Below are 13,924 nucleotides of genomic sequence, written 5' to 3'. Positions count from 1 at the left end.
AAGCTACACAGATGCTGTGTGTGGGTTTGCTTTCAGCCATGGGAGGTGAACAGGAGATGGTGTGGCTGGATTCTGGTCCACCACAGGCATCTCTGTAAGGACAGAGCTGCTAAATCAGGGAAGATGAGGATAGGGAAGGGATGCAGCCTGTATGGACCCCACATCAATCCCAGCAGCTCGGGGGGGGGGGCTGAGCCTGTGACAGGGCACAGTTGACTCCAGCAAAATCTTTTCTCTTGGAAGAAGATGTGCCAAGGTAAATCCCAGCAGCAGCTGGTGTGGTACAGTACCTGCAACTGGAACAGCCCCAGGTGGTGCACAAAGGGAAAAAAATAGAAATAAATCAAGAGACAGTGAGAAAAAGCTCTTTTTTTTTAAGCCCTGGAAGGAAAAGCAGCTGGTCAGCTCTGAATAAGGGGAGGGGGGGTACACACGTCCCCTGGCTGCTACAGGAGATACAAGGAAGGTGTTGCTGGGGGTATTGTTGGGCTTTTTGCTCACTGGAAGAGCAGTTTGTGGCTGGGGGAAGAGGAGGGAGGGGTTTGTCCCATGTCTGCTGGGCTACAGTGGCCTCAGGCAGGATGTACCAAACGTGGCTGAGTGTGGGGTCCCAGCAAGGACCAGCACTGGCCACCACTGGGGATGGAGCAAGAGGCCCTGCAGTGCTGCCCACCCCTCTCCCTCTGGTTTGGGGGCACAGGAGGGCAGCACAGCCCCACTTCTGGAGAAGCAGAGACAAACCTTCCTGAGCATAACACAGAAAGTCACCTGCAACCATCATCATTAACACAGAAACCTGTAATGAACACACAAACCTTTCACAGCAGTGAAAGCCCCAGTCTGACCAGGCAGCTGGCAGGAGGCGTTGCCTGGACAAAACAGCAGGGGGACAGGGGCTCACCAGCCTCTGCCCTGGTTGCTGAGAGGCACTGGACACGTCCCACCACTGCAGCAGTTCTCAGCTTCCCCTTATGAACAGGGCAAGGAGGTTTCTCTACAAGCACAGGGAGATCTGTGCCTTAAAAACCTCAGGGAAGAGCCAGATGCTGCTGCTGCTACCTCACAGCTCTGCCCAACAGCTGCCCAAGGACACCCACCTTCCAGATGCTGGCCTCCTTCCCATACACCACTGCCATGCTGCTGACTTTGTTGGACTTGATTAACTGCCTCTCTGTCTTGTTGAGCTCCTCGGACACGAAGCCCATGAAGGAGTTGTCGGGGGTGTGAGCTGTGGACACCAAGGGGAGAAGACACGTGGCTGGAGAGATGTTTTGTGGGAGCTCGGTGGGGTGGAGGACACAGCGTGGGGGTTGGGACAAGCCTGGCTCCAGAGCCATGCTGGAGCTTGGAGAAGAATTGGCATGAACCCCCATCCAAGCAGCTCAGAAGACACAGGCTTTGCAGCCCCCCTGACCAGCAGTTTAAAAGGTGAGGTGTTTTTAAGGCTGCCAAATGGGCTTTATCCAGCCAGGAACAGCAATGTTTGGAGGTACTCAGCTCCCCCAAAGGGTCACTGGGCTCCTTCCAGACAAACACATCTCCCTTCTGTGCCAAATCACTGAGCTGCCTCTCCCCTTTACAGCTCCATCTGAAACCAAACCAGGCTTTGCAACCAAAACTACCCCGTGCTTCCCATCAGAGGAGCTGGAAGCTCTTGGCTGAGCCCTGTGCGTGGTCCTGGCTGTGCTGGACACAGTGACCCACTGTGGAGGAAGGAGCCCCTCTGCCCAGAACACTCCTGTAGCCCAGGCTGACCAGCTTGGTGGGCTCTGTACAGGCAGTGGGCAGGAAGGACACAGGAGCAGAGCCGGGGGGGACAGCACCGCTCGAGCATCCCCTCCTGAAGGAGGCAAGACCCACGTCTGTGGGGCCTGCAGAGCCCCCCAAAACCACCCCACCATGCCCCTGTCCCCCCCACTTACGGAACATAGTCATGAACTGGGTGGGCTGGAGGTTCCAGTAGCCCCAGTTGGTGCGGTAGCCGCGCAGCGTGGCGTACTCCTCGTGGTTGTATGCCGGTTCCGTCCCAAAGGTATCGATGACCCGCACACGGCACCTGGCAGGGGAGACAGGTCACACTCCAGGGACCCTGCTTTGAGACAGTCCTGCTGCCAGGGACATCTGGTGTCCTCAGCCCTTGTTCCTCCACTGGCTCCCCAAGCAGAGGGTCCAGGATCACCCCCACCCACTGCTCCCACCCACAACCAGCCGTTTCCCATCGCTGGACGTCGCTCTCCCTCGTGGTTCCAAGAATGATGAATCTCCTGAAGACCTGTGAATGCTTTTCCCAACATCCCAGGAATGCTGAGGCGGGCATTACCAGCACAAGACTGAGGAGGAGAAAGGGACCATCAAGCAAGGGAAGAGCAAAACAAGCTGAATGCAAGAGCAAATGCATTTATAATCAAAGCAATAACACTGCTTGTCATTTTTCTCTCTAATAAAACCGTGTAGGGTAGTGGAAGAGATGGGAGAAAACATAATAAATTGCAGGACTATCAGCACTAAATTAAATCACATATTTTTCCTGGCTGGTGGTGTACCAGGGGACAATGACATTTGTCTTGATGCCAAAGGAGCCAGGGATGGGGTGCTGCTTCTTGCCAACAGAAGAGGCTCGTGCATCCCTCTGTGGTGTGGCCACCTGTGTCTGTAGGCATGGAACTGGGGAGCACACAGAGGGTGAGGGGTTCTTTTCCTTCCCAATTCACTCTTTTCTAAGGAGGTTTTGGTCTTAAACAGATGAAGCTCCAAAGCAAGCAGACTGCCTCATGTGAGGGACCAGCCACCAGAGCCAGGCCAGACTCAAAGGGGCAGCCAAAGGGTTTGACTCCTCACATGTAGGGGAGATCCTTCAAGGTCATTAGCTTGCTAATTAATGAAACGAAGAGTAAGAGGAGGAAATGGCTTTGCTTACCTGTATTTTTTAAAGGAGAGCCCCATGTGCTGCTTCATCTGCTGGAGACCATGGTAGTCGGTGTAAATCAGGTCAAAAGGCAAAGGACTGGTCAAGGGGCAGTTCCCCCGCCCTGGAGGCACCCCTAAATGACTGGAGAGAAGCAGGAGGGACTGATCAGCCCTTCTTCCCCCCAAAAAAGCCTTGCAACACATTCATCCCCCTGCCAGGTGTTCAACAGGAGCCAAGAACCAGCTTCCTTGTTGATGGAGGGGGAGGCAGATCGTGCTCCTCTCCCCAGCCTTAATTTCCTGGGCCAAAAAGGAAATTAGGTTTTGGGGACTCCTGGTCCCTCCCCATCTCTGCATCTGCTGCATCTGACTTCCTGCTCCTCACACATGGATGATGAGGCTATTGCACATGATTCCCAGCCAGGGCTCACCAGCACCTCATTGATGGGCACCGTCCCTTCTATCTCTCTCTGTTGAAGACACCTGATATGTTTGCCTTCATTGCAACCACACACCTGCAGAGCCACAGCCTTCCCCTGTTCCCTGCCTGCCAGGCTCCCAGTTCAGCCTAAATCTCCCTGCTCCCAGTCCCAAATCCCTCCCAGTGCAAACACCATACATCCTTTTCTTACTCGAGTCCTTATGGGTACCCACCACATCCCTGTCACCCTCAGATTGTCCTTGCCACTGGTGGCACTGCCCATCCACGGGTGTTGGGAACATTTCCTCAATATTTCTGGCTTTTTGCCCCATTTTTGAGCTGGGGCAGCTGGACCCTGGCTCTTGCTCAGTGGGTTTTGAGCTGGTCCCTTACAACAGCTGTTCCCAGCCCCTCTTCCCTCCTCAGTGGATAAATCACATTATGAAAACCCAGATAAACTAGATGGACTGCAATCTCTTTATCAAGATCATCAGTTCCCTTGCTGCCAAGGTGATATGTGATTAATCTGGCACAATACAAGGCTGGTAACCCTGCAGCACATCTCCTTCCTTTTTCAATTACCTCTGCGAACTGATGAATCCCTCTCTCCAAAGCTGTTCCACTAAGTGTACCACTGATGTCAGCCTGACAGCCCATCTGCTCATCTGGACCACGTTTCCTCCATCTCAGGAAAAAAACCAACCCAACCCTGTGACACCTTCCAGCTTCAGCTGGTTTCTCAGAAACCCTTGTTGCATGTACTTGTGGTTTCTGAGTGGCAGCTTGCTCAGAAATACAAACCATCCATCACTCAGTTTCAATGCTCCTGTGGGTTTTTTTTTTTCTCCTAAAGACAGAAATGCCTCATCCTCATCACCTTCATCCTCACCCCCATAACTCCCCTCACACCCAAAGAGCACCAGCAGCATCTTCAGGGAAAACCCAGATGTTGAGCTCCTCTGGTGTGCCCAGGCTCTGCCCCACTCCCACCACACAGTCACCCTGTTTTGTTCTCAGTCCTTCTACCAGGGCTGAGGAATTTTGGGTTTATTTTGCAAGTCTGAGCTCAGACAGTGTGAAATCTCACCCTTAGCTCATGCCTGCCAAGACGTCTGTCTTTGTTTTCTTCAGAGCTTTTCACTCACTCCTAGCACCTATTTGGGGATGGGAATTTATCCCAGCCATCCCTCTAAGTATTCTCCCTTTTCTTAGGAACAAAAAGCCCACTCAGGCTTTTCATTCCCAAGCTCTGAAGCCTTCCCTCCACCACCTCTCCTACTGGTTCTCCTCATTTCTCCACATTTCCCCTTCTGAACCTGAGAGTTCCCTTCCCAGCCCTACATAGGTTTTCTTTGTCACTCTGCTGAAGCTCCAAGGGACCCACAGTCCCAGGGTGCACCCTCCAAGGAGCGATTCCACAAGGTCCTCATCCCTTGCCCAGACCTATGACCTACAGCATTTCATCTATCCATCCATCCCATCTATCCTTCCCATCTATCCATCCCATCTATCCATCCCATGGCTGCCTGCAGAAGAAATCCATGGCTCTCCCATCCAGGGAACAGCCAGGTATCACCAGCATTTGCTCTCCAATCTTTCCCCAGCCCTCACCAACCTCATCAGAAAGGGACACAGATGGCCAGTGAAATTGGTTGGCTGCTACAGCTACAGTAAATGGCTCTTGGTTTGCTCCTGCCTGTATCTCTTTCTGATCTGGTGGGTGAGAAACTCCCCATGAGCAGCAGTGGCTCTGGCAGCTGGGAAGGGCGATGGGATCCTGGGCTCCATCAGCAGAGGGGTGGCAGCAGGGACAGGGAGGGGATTGTCCAGGACAAGAAAGATGTGGGAGAGGGTGAGGGGGTGGGAGGCTGGAACAGGCTGCCCAGAGAGGGGGTGGGTGCCCCCTCCCTGGGGGTGTTCAGTGCCAGGTTGGAGGGGCCCTGGGCAACCTTGTGTAGCTCCAGGCCTGGAGGTTGGTGTCCCTGCCTGTGGCAGGGGGGTTGGAGCTCTGGGACCCTTGGGGTCCCTCCCAACCCATGCCATTCTATGACTCTATACAGCTTGCCAGCCCTTGAGTGTTGGGCACCAAGATCCTTCTTCCAGTCCCATCACCACCCCAAATTCCTGACTCCATCCCTAACTCCCAGACCGTGACTCCAGAGAGTGAGTGAACATGGAACCCCAAAGCCAAGAACCCCCCAGAATTTCAATTTCAGGCAAAGAACCACGTTTGCAGCTGCTTCATTGCTCCTGTCACAAGGAATCTCTGTGCCAGCTCAGGGCAGCCTGGCTGGGTCCCAGCCCCAGGGGGAACAGGCTGTTTTATCACTTCCCTGCACAATTTTACACACCAGGGCTGACTGGGAAGATGGGAGGGAGAGAAAGGCTCTCACCTCTAACAGCCACCTCAGGATGATAAATAGGGCAACAAGGCACCCCCACCCCTCCCCTGGGGAGACTGAAGCAGAAGGGGGATTTGTAGCCAGGGTTTTATTGAGATGAAATGCTCAGTATCCTGTTTGCTCACACACACACATGGTGCCTCCTCCATCAGCCAGCCAGCCATGCTGATTTACACCAACCTGGCACCACAACAGAGCAACTCAGCTGATCCATAAACCCTGAATTTGACTAAAATTCCCCAAACCAGAACACTTCTCCCTCAGCTTACCCCCTCCTCTAGCTGGGGCACATCACACAAGCTGCTGCATTCCAAAAATCAGCTGTAATTTTGAAAAGCCCAAACCAAGTGGAGACAACAATTAGCGTGTGTCATACTACAGCCTCCAAAACACTTTCCACTGGTTGGGAAGAGCAGGTCTGGCTCCCCCTCATCACATCCCCTCTCTCCAGGCGTTTGGGACTTGCCATGTCCACTTATACTCACAAGGCTGTGAGGCAGGAAGAGATCTCACAGCAGGACCTGTGTCTGAAGCAGAGCATCTCTCATTTAACCCCCTTGCCCTTCCCAAACACTTTACAACCACTGATTTTAATATTCCAATCATGCAAATCCAAGCTGTACCTCTGAGATGGTGGTGGTAGGGGGATATTTTTTCATTCCTCCTTATTTAAACATTCTTTATTCAAGCTTTCATCATTTGCCAGTTAAGTCAACTAATTTTCTACTAAACCCAATTTCACTCATGGTTGGAGTGAGATTTCCCTGATTTTGCCTTGTGCCATGTACTAGTAATGGTGCTTGAAATTACACAAATAAAATTGATGAGCTCAAATGCCTCCTCCTCAGCCAGCACAGCCAAGAGATTTGGTTTTGAAAACCACTTGATCCCAGCACCTGGAGAAACATCCCCTCCCAGACCAACCAAGGATGGCCAGTGGTTTGGGCTCAGTAATGCCAGAGCCTCAGCAGGTGACAGGGTGGTTTGTGCCATCCCCACACCCAGGATCAGCCCATGGGCTCTGCCCTCGCTCCTCTTCACAGCACCACCAGGTTGGAAAAGACCTTTAAGCTCAAGTCCAACCATTCCCATCCTGTGCTGACCCAGATCCCTGAGCACCTCATCTCCCCTCTGTTCAACACCCCCAGGGTCTGTGACTCAGCCCCTCCCTGGGCAGCCTGTGCCACAGCCCCACAACTCTGCCAGGGAAGAACTTTGCCCTCCCAGCTGAGCTGACCCTGCCCTGGGGCAGCTTGAGCCCATTGCCCCTTGTCCCATCTCCTGCCCCTGGCTGCAGAGACCATCCCCCACCTCTCTGCACCCTCCTGGCAGGGCAGGGGAGGTGGGGAGAAGGTCTCCCCTCAGCCTCCTCTTCTCTAGACTGAACACCCCCAGCTCCCCCAGCTGCTCCTCAGAGGATTTGCCCTCCAGCCCCTTCCCCAGCCTGGTTGCCCTTCTCTGCACTCGCTCCAGGACCCCCATGTCCTTTTTTTTGGTGAGGAGCCCAGAACTGGACCCAGCACTCGAGGTGCAGCCTCCTCCTCTCTTCAGGAGAGAGCAGCCCAAGAGGCTTCAATCCAAGCAAGTGCCGAGCTCCCCTCTCTGCCAGCTGCCTCTACCAGCTGTGCCTACTCCAGAATAAATCTACAGCAGCTTCTTGTCCTCCTATTTTCCCCTCAGAGGTACTTTAATCAACCAGGGGACGCATTCCCTTCCCTAGTGCGGTGCAGGCTCTCTGAAATCAGATGACTGCAGGGTTATCTTTACATCCCATTGACCTATTTTCAAATTAACCCAACATTTCCTTCCATGTTATCACTCCAGGGGCTGGGAAGTCCAGCACTAAATGGATCTCGTGGGCATCTGCTGGCAGGCTGGGCCAATATCCTATATTATATTTAATTGCATCGTCTCTCTCTGCAGCTGCTGTCAGCAGCAAGGCAGGCTGCAGCAGGGGGAATGGAGGAGGGCTTCTGTCCTGCCAGCTCCTTTGCCTTCTCCCTGGCTGCAAGAGCCCAGCAAGCACAGGGTCGTTATCTGGGGGATGGAAGGTGCCAGAACTGAGCCCGAGCAGCTCCCAGGGGGTTGTGACAAGCTTATCATGAGCAATTTAAAGAGCAAATTGTAGCCTGCAAGATGAACATCCCACTGCCTGGCCTCTGTTCCCAGCTCCTGCTAGAAGGGACATGATGCCATGTCCCTAAGCACATCTTTTAAATACCCCCAGGGATGGTGACTCAGCCACTTCCCTGGGCAGCCTGTGCCAGTGCTTGACAACCCTTTCATGAAGGATTTTTTCTTCCAGTCCTGTGGGGCTGGAGGCTGGGTTTGATCCAGGGGCTCCCAGTTGAACCATCTCCTGCTGTGCCGAATCCTCCATCCTCCCTGCCCTCACCAGCCCGGAGGGAACCTGGGTCCCCACAGGGTGACTCAACCTCCCCTCACCTACATAAATCACCCAGCAATTAATGAGCTTATCACCACCTTTATGTGACAAAGCAGAAGTTCCTGCAAAGGAGCCAGGGAGCAACCATCATTTGGCTACAAAATAAACATATTTCAAGAAGGAGTGTGATTTAACAGCTCAGTAATTCCTGCTAATTTATGTACCTTCCTCTCCTACAAAACGAAGCCCTCAAAGGTGGAAGAAATCCCTGCCTGTTGCTCCTCACCCCAGCTCCTCATCCCCACTCCTCACATGGCTGCCGCCAGCAAAGCTCCAAGCTGCCTCTTCAGAGGGGCTGGGAAGCTGCTGTAATTAAAGGGAGCAGCTTTTGCAGCCTTGGTTTTAACCTGGCTTTTAACTGGGGAGCTGCATGGCTGCAGCTCTGCAAGCAGCTGTGCCCAGCTGTGTGAGGGGAGAAGGGGACGGGGAGGTGATGGGATGCACCACCCACAGGTAAGATCCATCTTCCTCTGGCTGGGCAGAGTCAGCCCCTGAGCAGGCACAGGAGGGTGCCAGGGCAAACAGCTCTTTCTGGTCAGAAATCCAGCACATAATGAGGAAACTTCCCCAGGAAAGGAAATAAATAACTGGGCAAAAGTTGAGCACTTGGATGCTCGTGGCACCTGGGTGCACCCCTGGGCAGAGCCTTGGGGAGCTGAGCTGCCTGCAATCAGGGCTGTCATCTCCAGCTCCCATGGAGACCTGGACACAAACATCCAGCCCTTCCAAAGCTGAGACCTGTACCCAAACATCCAGCCCTTCCAGTGCCTGCAGCATCTCCTACACAACCACATCCCAGCCTGGCCAGAGGAAGAACCTCCCAGTAGCCCCAACAGCTTAGAGAAACCCTCTGTCTCAAGTAATGGGAGCATCTGATGCTGCATGAAAGGATGAGGTTCCCTCCCCACCAGTGCAGAGCTGGTGAATCCCATGGCCAGGCCACACAGCTCCATCAGGATGACACACAACCAGTCACTTCTGGCTGTTCTCATTTCAGGAGCAGCTCCTGGCTCATCCACACGACACCAGGACTGGATCTGCCAACTGGTCAGGGCACCACCTGAATTTTCATGTGAACAGATGCAAACTGGAAAGAAGGGGCTTATCTGCCAGAAAACAACTGGAAATGCCTTTGCCTGGACACCACCTTCCAGCTGAACAGCCCTTTGTGCAGCCTGGATACACCCCGGGGACTGCGGAACGTGCAGGACAACAGGAGCTACAGGGAAGATGACAGGCAGTGAGAGGAGAGCAGCAGTGGCAGCAGGAGCTGGGCCTTGCCCCACTGTGGTCCTGGCCCCACCACAGCCTGTCTGTGCCACCCCAGCACGCAGAGGTGGCTCATCACCCAACCCACACGCTGATCACAGCTACCACGCAGCAGGGATGGTGAGAACAAACCCCCTGCTTCACCTGCCTGGCCAGGGCTGGGATTAGGAGTCCAGAACCTGACACTGGAGCAATTAAGCTCTGAGAACACTTTGTAAATCCCTGACCCCACGAGGCATCAAATCCTGTTCCCTTCGACTTTCTGCCCTGCAGTTCATTTCAAGGGGCCCTCTCAGCGCCACCGAGACCACTGCTCGCTGCCCTCCAGCCAGCTCACTGACAGCACCCCAGCCCCCTGAGCCACTCACCCAGCCCCTCGACAGCAGCTGGAGGTGCCAGCAGAGTGTGTTGTGCTCCTTCTCCCCTGGGGAAAGGCTGAGCACATCCCTCCCTGCCTGCCTGGGGTGGAAGGGGCTCAGCTTATGGTGGCTTTTCCACCGGTGCAGCCATCGCTCCGAAGGAGCTGCTTGTAATTTTCCAACATCTCCTTGTAAGCTGCCTCATTAACAACCCAGCTCAGGTCTTTCAGGCACTTCCCACTCTTTCCCTACCAAGCAACATATACACACACACACACTGGCCTTGATTCTCACCTCCCTGAGAGCACATTTGGGCTACCAAAGCAGCATAAGGAGCCTTCAGCAAGAATCAAGTATTTACACCCAGCGATGGGGTCTTTCTCCCCTCCTTGAGGCTCAAAACACTGCTGGCATCCTCTGCTGCCCTTCCCACCCAGCACACACCTCGGATGGAGACCAGCTCCAGGCTCCTTGCTCCAGCACAGCACTTGCCCTCCTCCTGGGGAGCTGCATGTGCCGGGTGATGCTTTGCCCTGGTCACCCCTCGCCTGCCAAGATGCAGCAGGAGCAGCTCACCAAGCCATTGGGAAGTGGGAAAGGGAACAAACACCTGCACTGGGTTCAATGACAGGAGGAAAATTAGGCCCTGGTAGGACACAGCTCCAGAGCTCACTGATCTGAGATCAGCAGGCAGAAGATAAGCTGGATAAGCTAGCTCTGGAAATCCAGGGCTGAGCTCGGTGGCTCCAATCTCAGCACTCACTGGGGCCTTTGGCCAGTGCCTGGCCATGTCGTTGAGCCCATCTGCAGACCCCCAGAGCTCCAAGGAGCTTTGCTCCAGGTTAGTGTTGGTCCCCCAAACCAGGGGTAGAACCATTCAGCACCCCTGCTATTCACCACCAGCATCTGCTGCTCTGGAGCCCCCTCAAGACAGAGCCCAGTGCAACATGGTCACACTCCCAACCTGTTTTCTCACTCAGACCTTCATCACCTGCTTTTTGGACCAAAATCTGACTTTTCCTTCTAGTTTGCCCGATCCCCAGCATTTCAGACCCAATCCTGACCTCCACCTCTGGGCGGTGCTGCACTGCAATCAATAGAGATGCTAATAGAGAGCAGCTCTCCTAACTACCAGCTGAAGCATCCAGGAGCAGACCTTCCAGTGATGCCTGGCCAATGATCAATATGTGGAGAAAAATCAGCTCAGAAATTTGAAGAGACAAAAAACAAACCAGGAGAGACGTTATTCCATGCTGAATAATTTATGGGCACTGGCCTTTGCTCCATGAAGGCTGTGCTGGGCTGGAGCAGCTACAGCTCTGAGCTGGGAAAGGACCAGGGGGTGCCAAAGACAAATAAACAAGAAGTGAGTTCAAAATTTCACACTGCTGGACCAAAATACCCCCAAACTCACCCTGATGCTGTTGCCTGCCCTGCTGCAAGCTCAGCAAGAGTCCCCTGGGGAGGAGAAATGTAGCCCCAGTCTACAGTGGAGCAAAGCTCTGCAGCTTCAGAGGTTACAGGGGGGCAGGAAGGGTAATAAATCACTGGGGCTGACCCTTCTGTGGTGCCACAGCTTTGGCTTTGCTTCATCCCTGCGTGCCAGCTCCTCCTGCATCCCCTGGCTCCCTGCGTGCCAGCCCCTGCCCAAAGCTGTAGCTGCAGGTAAGGTCCCCTCCAGGCTTTAATGAAGTGCAAGAACAACTATTAGCACAACTGGGGGTTAATTACACGTGTCCTGATAAACCTCCTGCTCGTGGGGCCAGGTGAAGGCTCATCCCAGGACCCCTCAGAGCTGCCAGTGCCACACCAGCCCCTCAGCAGGGATGTGGCTGAGGGGTCTCTGCAAGGACAGAGCAGGATCCTTGGTGCCACATGGTCCTCCCAGGAGGGATGAGCAGCCCTCTGCTCCCTTTCTGACACCCACATTAGCCCATCTCTACAGGAGGGTCCCAGCAACACGGGGCTCAGTCTCCAAAGGGACAGAGGGGACCTGGCTGCAGCCCCAGTTCCTGCTGCTGCTCACCCTGGCCCCATCAGTGTAGAAGTGGACATACAATGTGGGCATCCAGCATTCAAAATGCCATCAGAGCCAGGCACAGGACACTCATCTGGGGAGACAGGGACAGTTTCCATCGCTGGGACAGAGAGAAGCACAAGATGTGCAGCCCCAGCCTGTCACAGCTGCTGTTCCCAGGCAGCCCAGGGGACACATCCCAGCCCAGGTCAGCAGACAGAGGCAGTCTCATCACAGCCAACTGAGGCTGAAGCTTCCACACTTCTGGGAAGGCTGAGACACACCAGGCAGCAGCACAGCCCTCCCCAGAGGCACTGCCAAACAGATGCTGCAAAACCCCCCAGTAAGACCCAGGCAGCTCCTTCCCCTGGTTAAACAACAACCATGAGGCTCTTCATTAAAAAACACCACCAAGACCTACACCACAGCAACACAACCCCACACCACACCAACACAACCCCACACCACACCAACACAACCCCTGAGCCATTAACTTCTTTCATCCTGGAGCACAGGGATGTTATTTACCATGCCAGTTTAGCTCAGCATGCCACGTGGAGATCGCCTCTTTCAGGAGCTGCTGCCTCTTGCATTAGGACCAGGATTAGTTTTTGGAGTTAATTAGTTGGAAGCTAATTCCATTCATTAATTCTGAATGCTGCAGGGGCTGGGTTGGGGGTTTTTTTGATGGGTTTTGGGTTTTTTTTCCCTAGGATTGTGGGTTTTTCACACTCCCTTTTCAGCACAGCTCATTATGCAGCCAGTGCTGGCTGAGCACTGCCCAAAACCAGCCCAGTCCCCAAGGCAGCTTCAGGCTTTTCCCGACTTTTAACCCATCTGAATTTGCATTTTCCCTGGAATTTACCCTCCAGTGTGGGACATCTGGCAGGAGGTGAGGAATCCTTGGGAGGTTACAGCAGCAGCAGCAGCAGCGTCAGCCTGGTAATAACCCATCTGCCTCAGCCAAGGAATCACAGAATCCCAGACTGGTCTGGTTGGAAGGGACCCCAAGGGTCACAGAGCTCCAACCCCCTGCCACAGGCAGGGACACCAACCTCCAGCCCTGGAGCTACACAGGGTTGCCCAGGGCCCCATCCAACCTGGCCTTGGACACCCCCAGGGATGGGGCACCCACCCCCTCTCTGGGCAGCCCCTTCCAGCCCCTCACCACTCTCTCTGCAAAGAACTTCCCCCTAATATCTCATCTCCCCCTTCCCTCCTTTAGCTTCACTCCATCCCCCTTGTCCTGCCAGGCTCTGCCCTTTAACAAGCTGATTCCCCTCCTGTTCCTCTGTTCCCTTCAGGGACTGGGAGGCTGCAATGAGGTCCCCCCACAGCCTTCTCTTCTCCAGGCTGACCCAGCCCAGCTCCCTCAGCCTCTCTCCGTAGGGGACAGCTGCCTTCTCCCTCTTACCTTTTCCATCTAGCCTTGGTCCCTCTTAGAGACAGCGTGCTGCCTAGAGCCACTCACAGGGTGGTCCAGTGGAGCTGTTGGCACACTCTCACCCTGCATCACCCCATCTCCCATGGCAGACAAAGCCCACCCCTCTGGGGGAAGTGCCCCAGCAGCAGCAGATCCCCCCTGTGGGTCCCCAAGCCAACACCAGCCCCTCCTGAGAAGGGGGACCCCTTGGTGGCTGCCACCTCCCCTGCGTGGGATGCAGGTTGGTTTTGGCAGCCACCCCAGCTGCCTCATGGCAGAGCAGGAAGGAAGGAAGGAAAAGAGCACAGTCGCTGCTCAAACAATGCCAGTGACACCACAGGGGTTCAGCACAGCCATCCCATGTGGGAAGAGCCAGCGACCTGCAGGACACCTGCATCCTGCAGCCACACCACCCCCAGCCCTGCAGAGAGCATCCCTAGGGAACAGGGTGGGAAGAGGGAGCCTTTCCCATGCCCAGCCCTAGGCAGGTGTCATGGGACATGGGTGATGCTGCCAGCTGCAAAGATCCAGCGCTGGGACCACAGGGCAGAGCCCTGCCCAGGCATCTCCACACCAGCCCCAGGAGAAGCTCTGCTGCAGAGCCTTACTCCTTGCTTTCCTTGGATGCTGAAGGGATGGGATCAATCCTGGCTGGGATGCTGGCGGTTTGTACCCACACA

General features: G+C 54.6%; 1 protein-coding gene across 2 annotated transcripts in view; it reads right to left on the bottom strand.

Annotated features, from left to right (window-relative positions):
• The window catches only part of MGAT5B (alpha-1,6-mannosylglycoprotein 6-beta-N-acetylglucosaminyltransferase B), a gene marked incomplete at both ends in the record, with an annotated part of 66,720 nt that overhangs the window by 13,833 nt on the left and 38,963 nt on the right, over positions 1–13,924 (bottom strand). Inside the window, 3 exons of one of the 2 annotated variants that reach the window (XM_084273650.1) lie at positions 1,092–1,228; positions 1,923–2,056; positions 2,918–3,049. In XM_084273650.1, coding sequence (XP_084129776.1) covers positions 1,092–1,228; positions 1,923–2,056; positions 2,918–3,049 — 403 coding nt within the window. The remainder of the gene's footprint in view (positions 1–1,091; positions 1,229–1,922; positions 2,057–2,917; positions 3,050–13,924) is intronic. The other variant, XM_084273651.1, reaches the window with a different exon arrangement.

Source organism: Gallinula chloropus (assembly GCF_964237585.1).
Source record: "Gallinula chloropus genome assembly, chromosome: 20".
In the NCBI taxonomy this organism is placed as follows: Eukaryota; Metazoa; Chordata; class Aves; order Gruiformes; family Rallidae; genus Gallinula; species Gallinula chloropus.
This window is presented reverse-complemented; position numbering and strand designations above follow the sequence as displayed.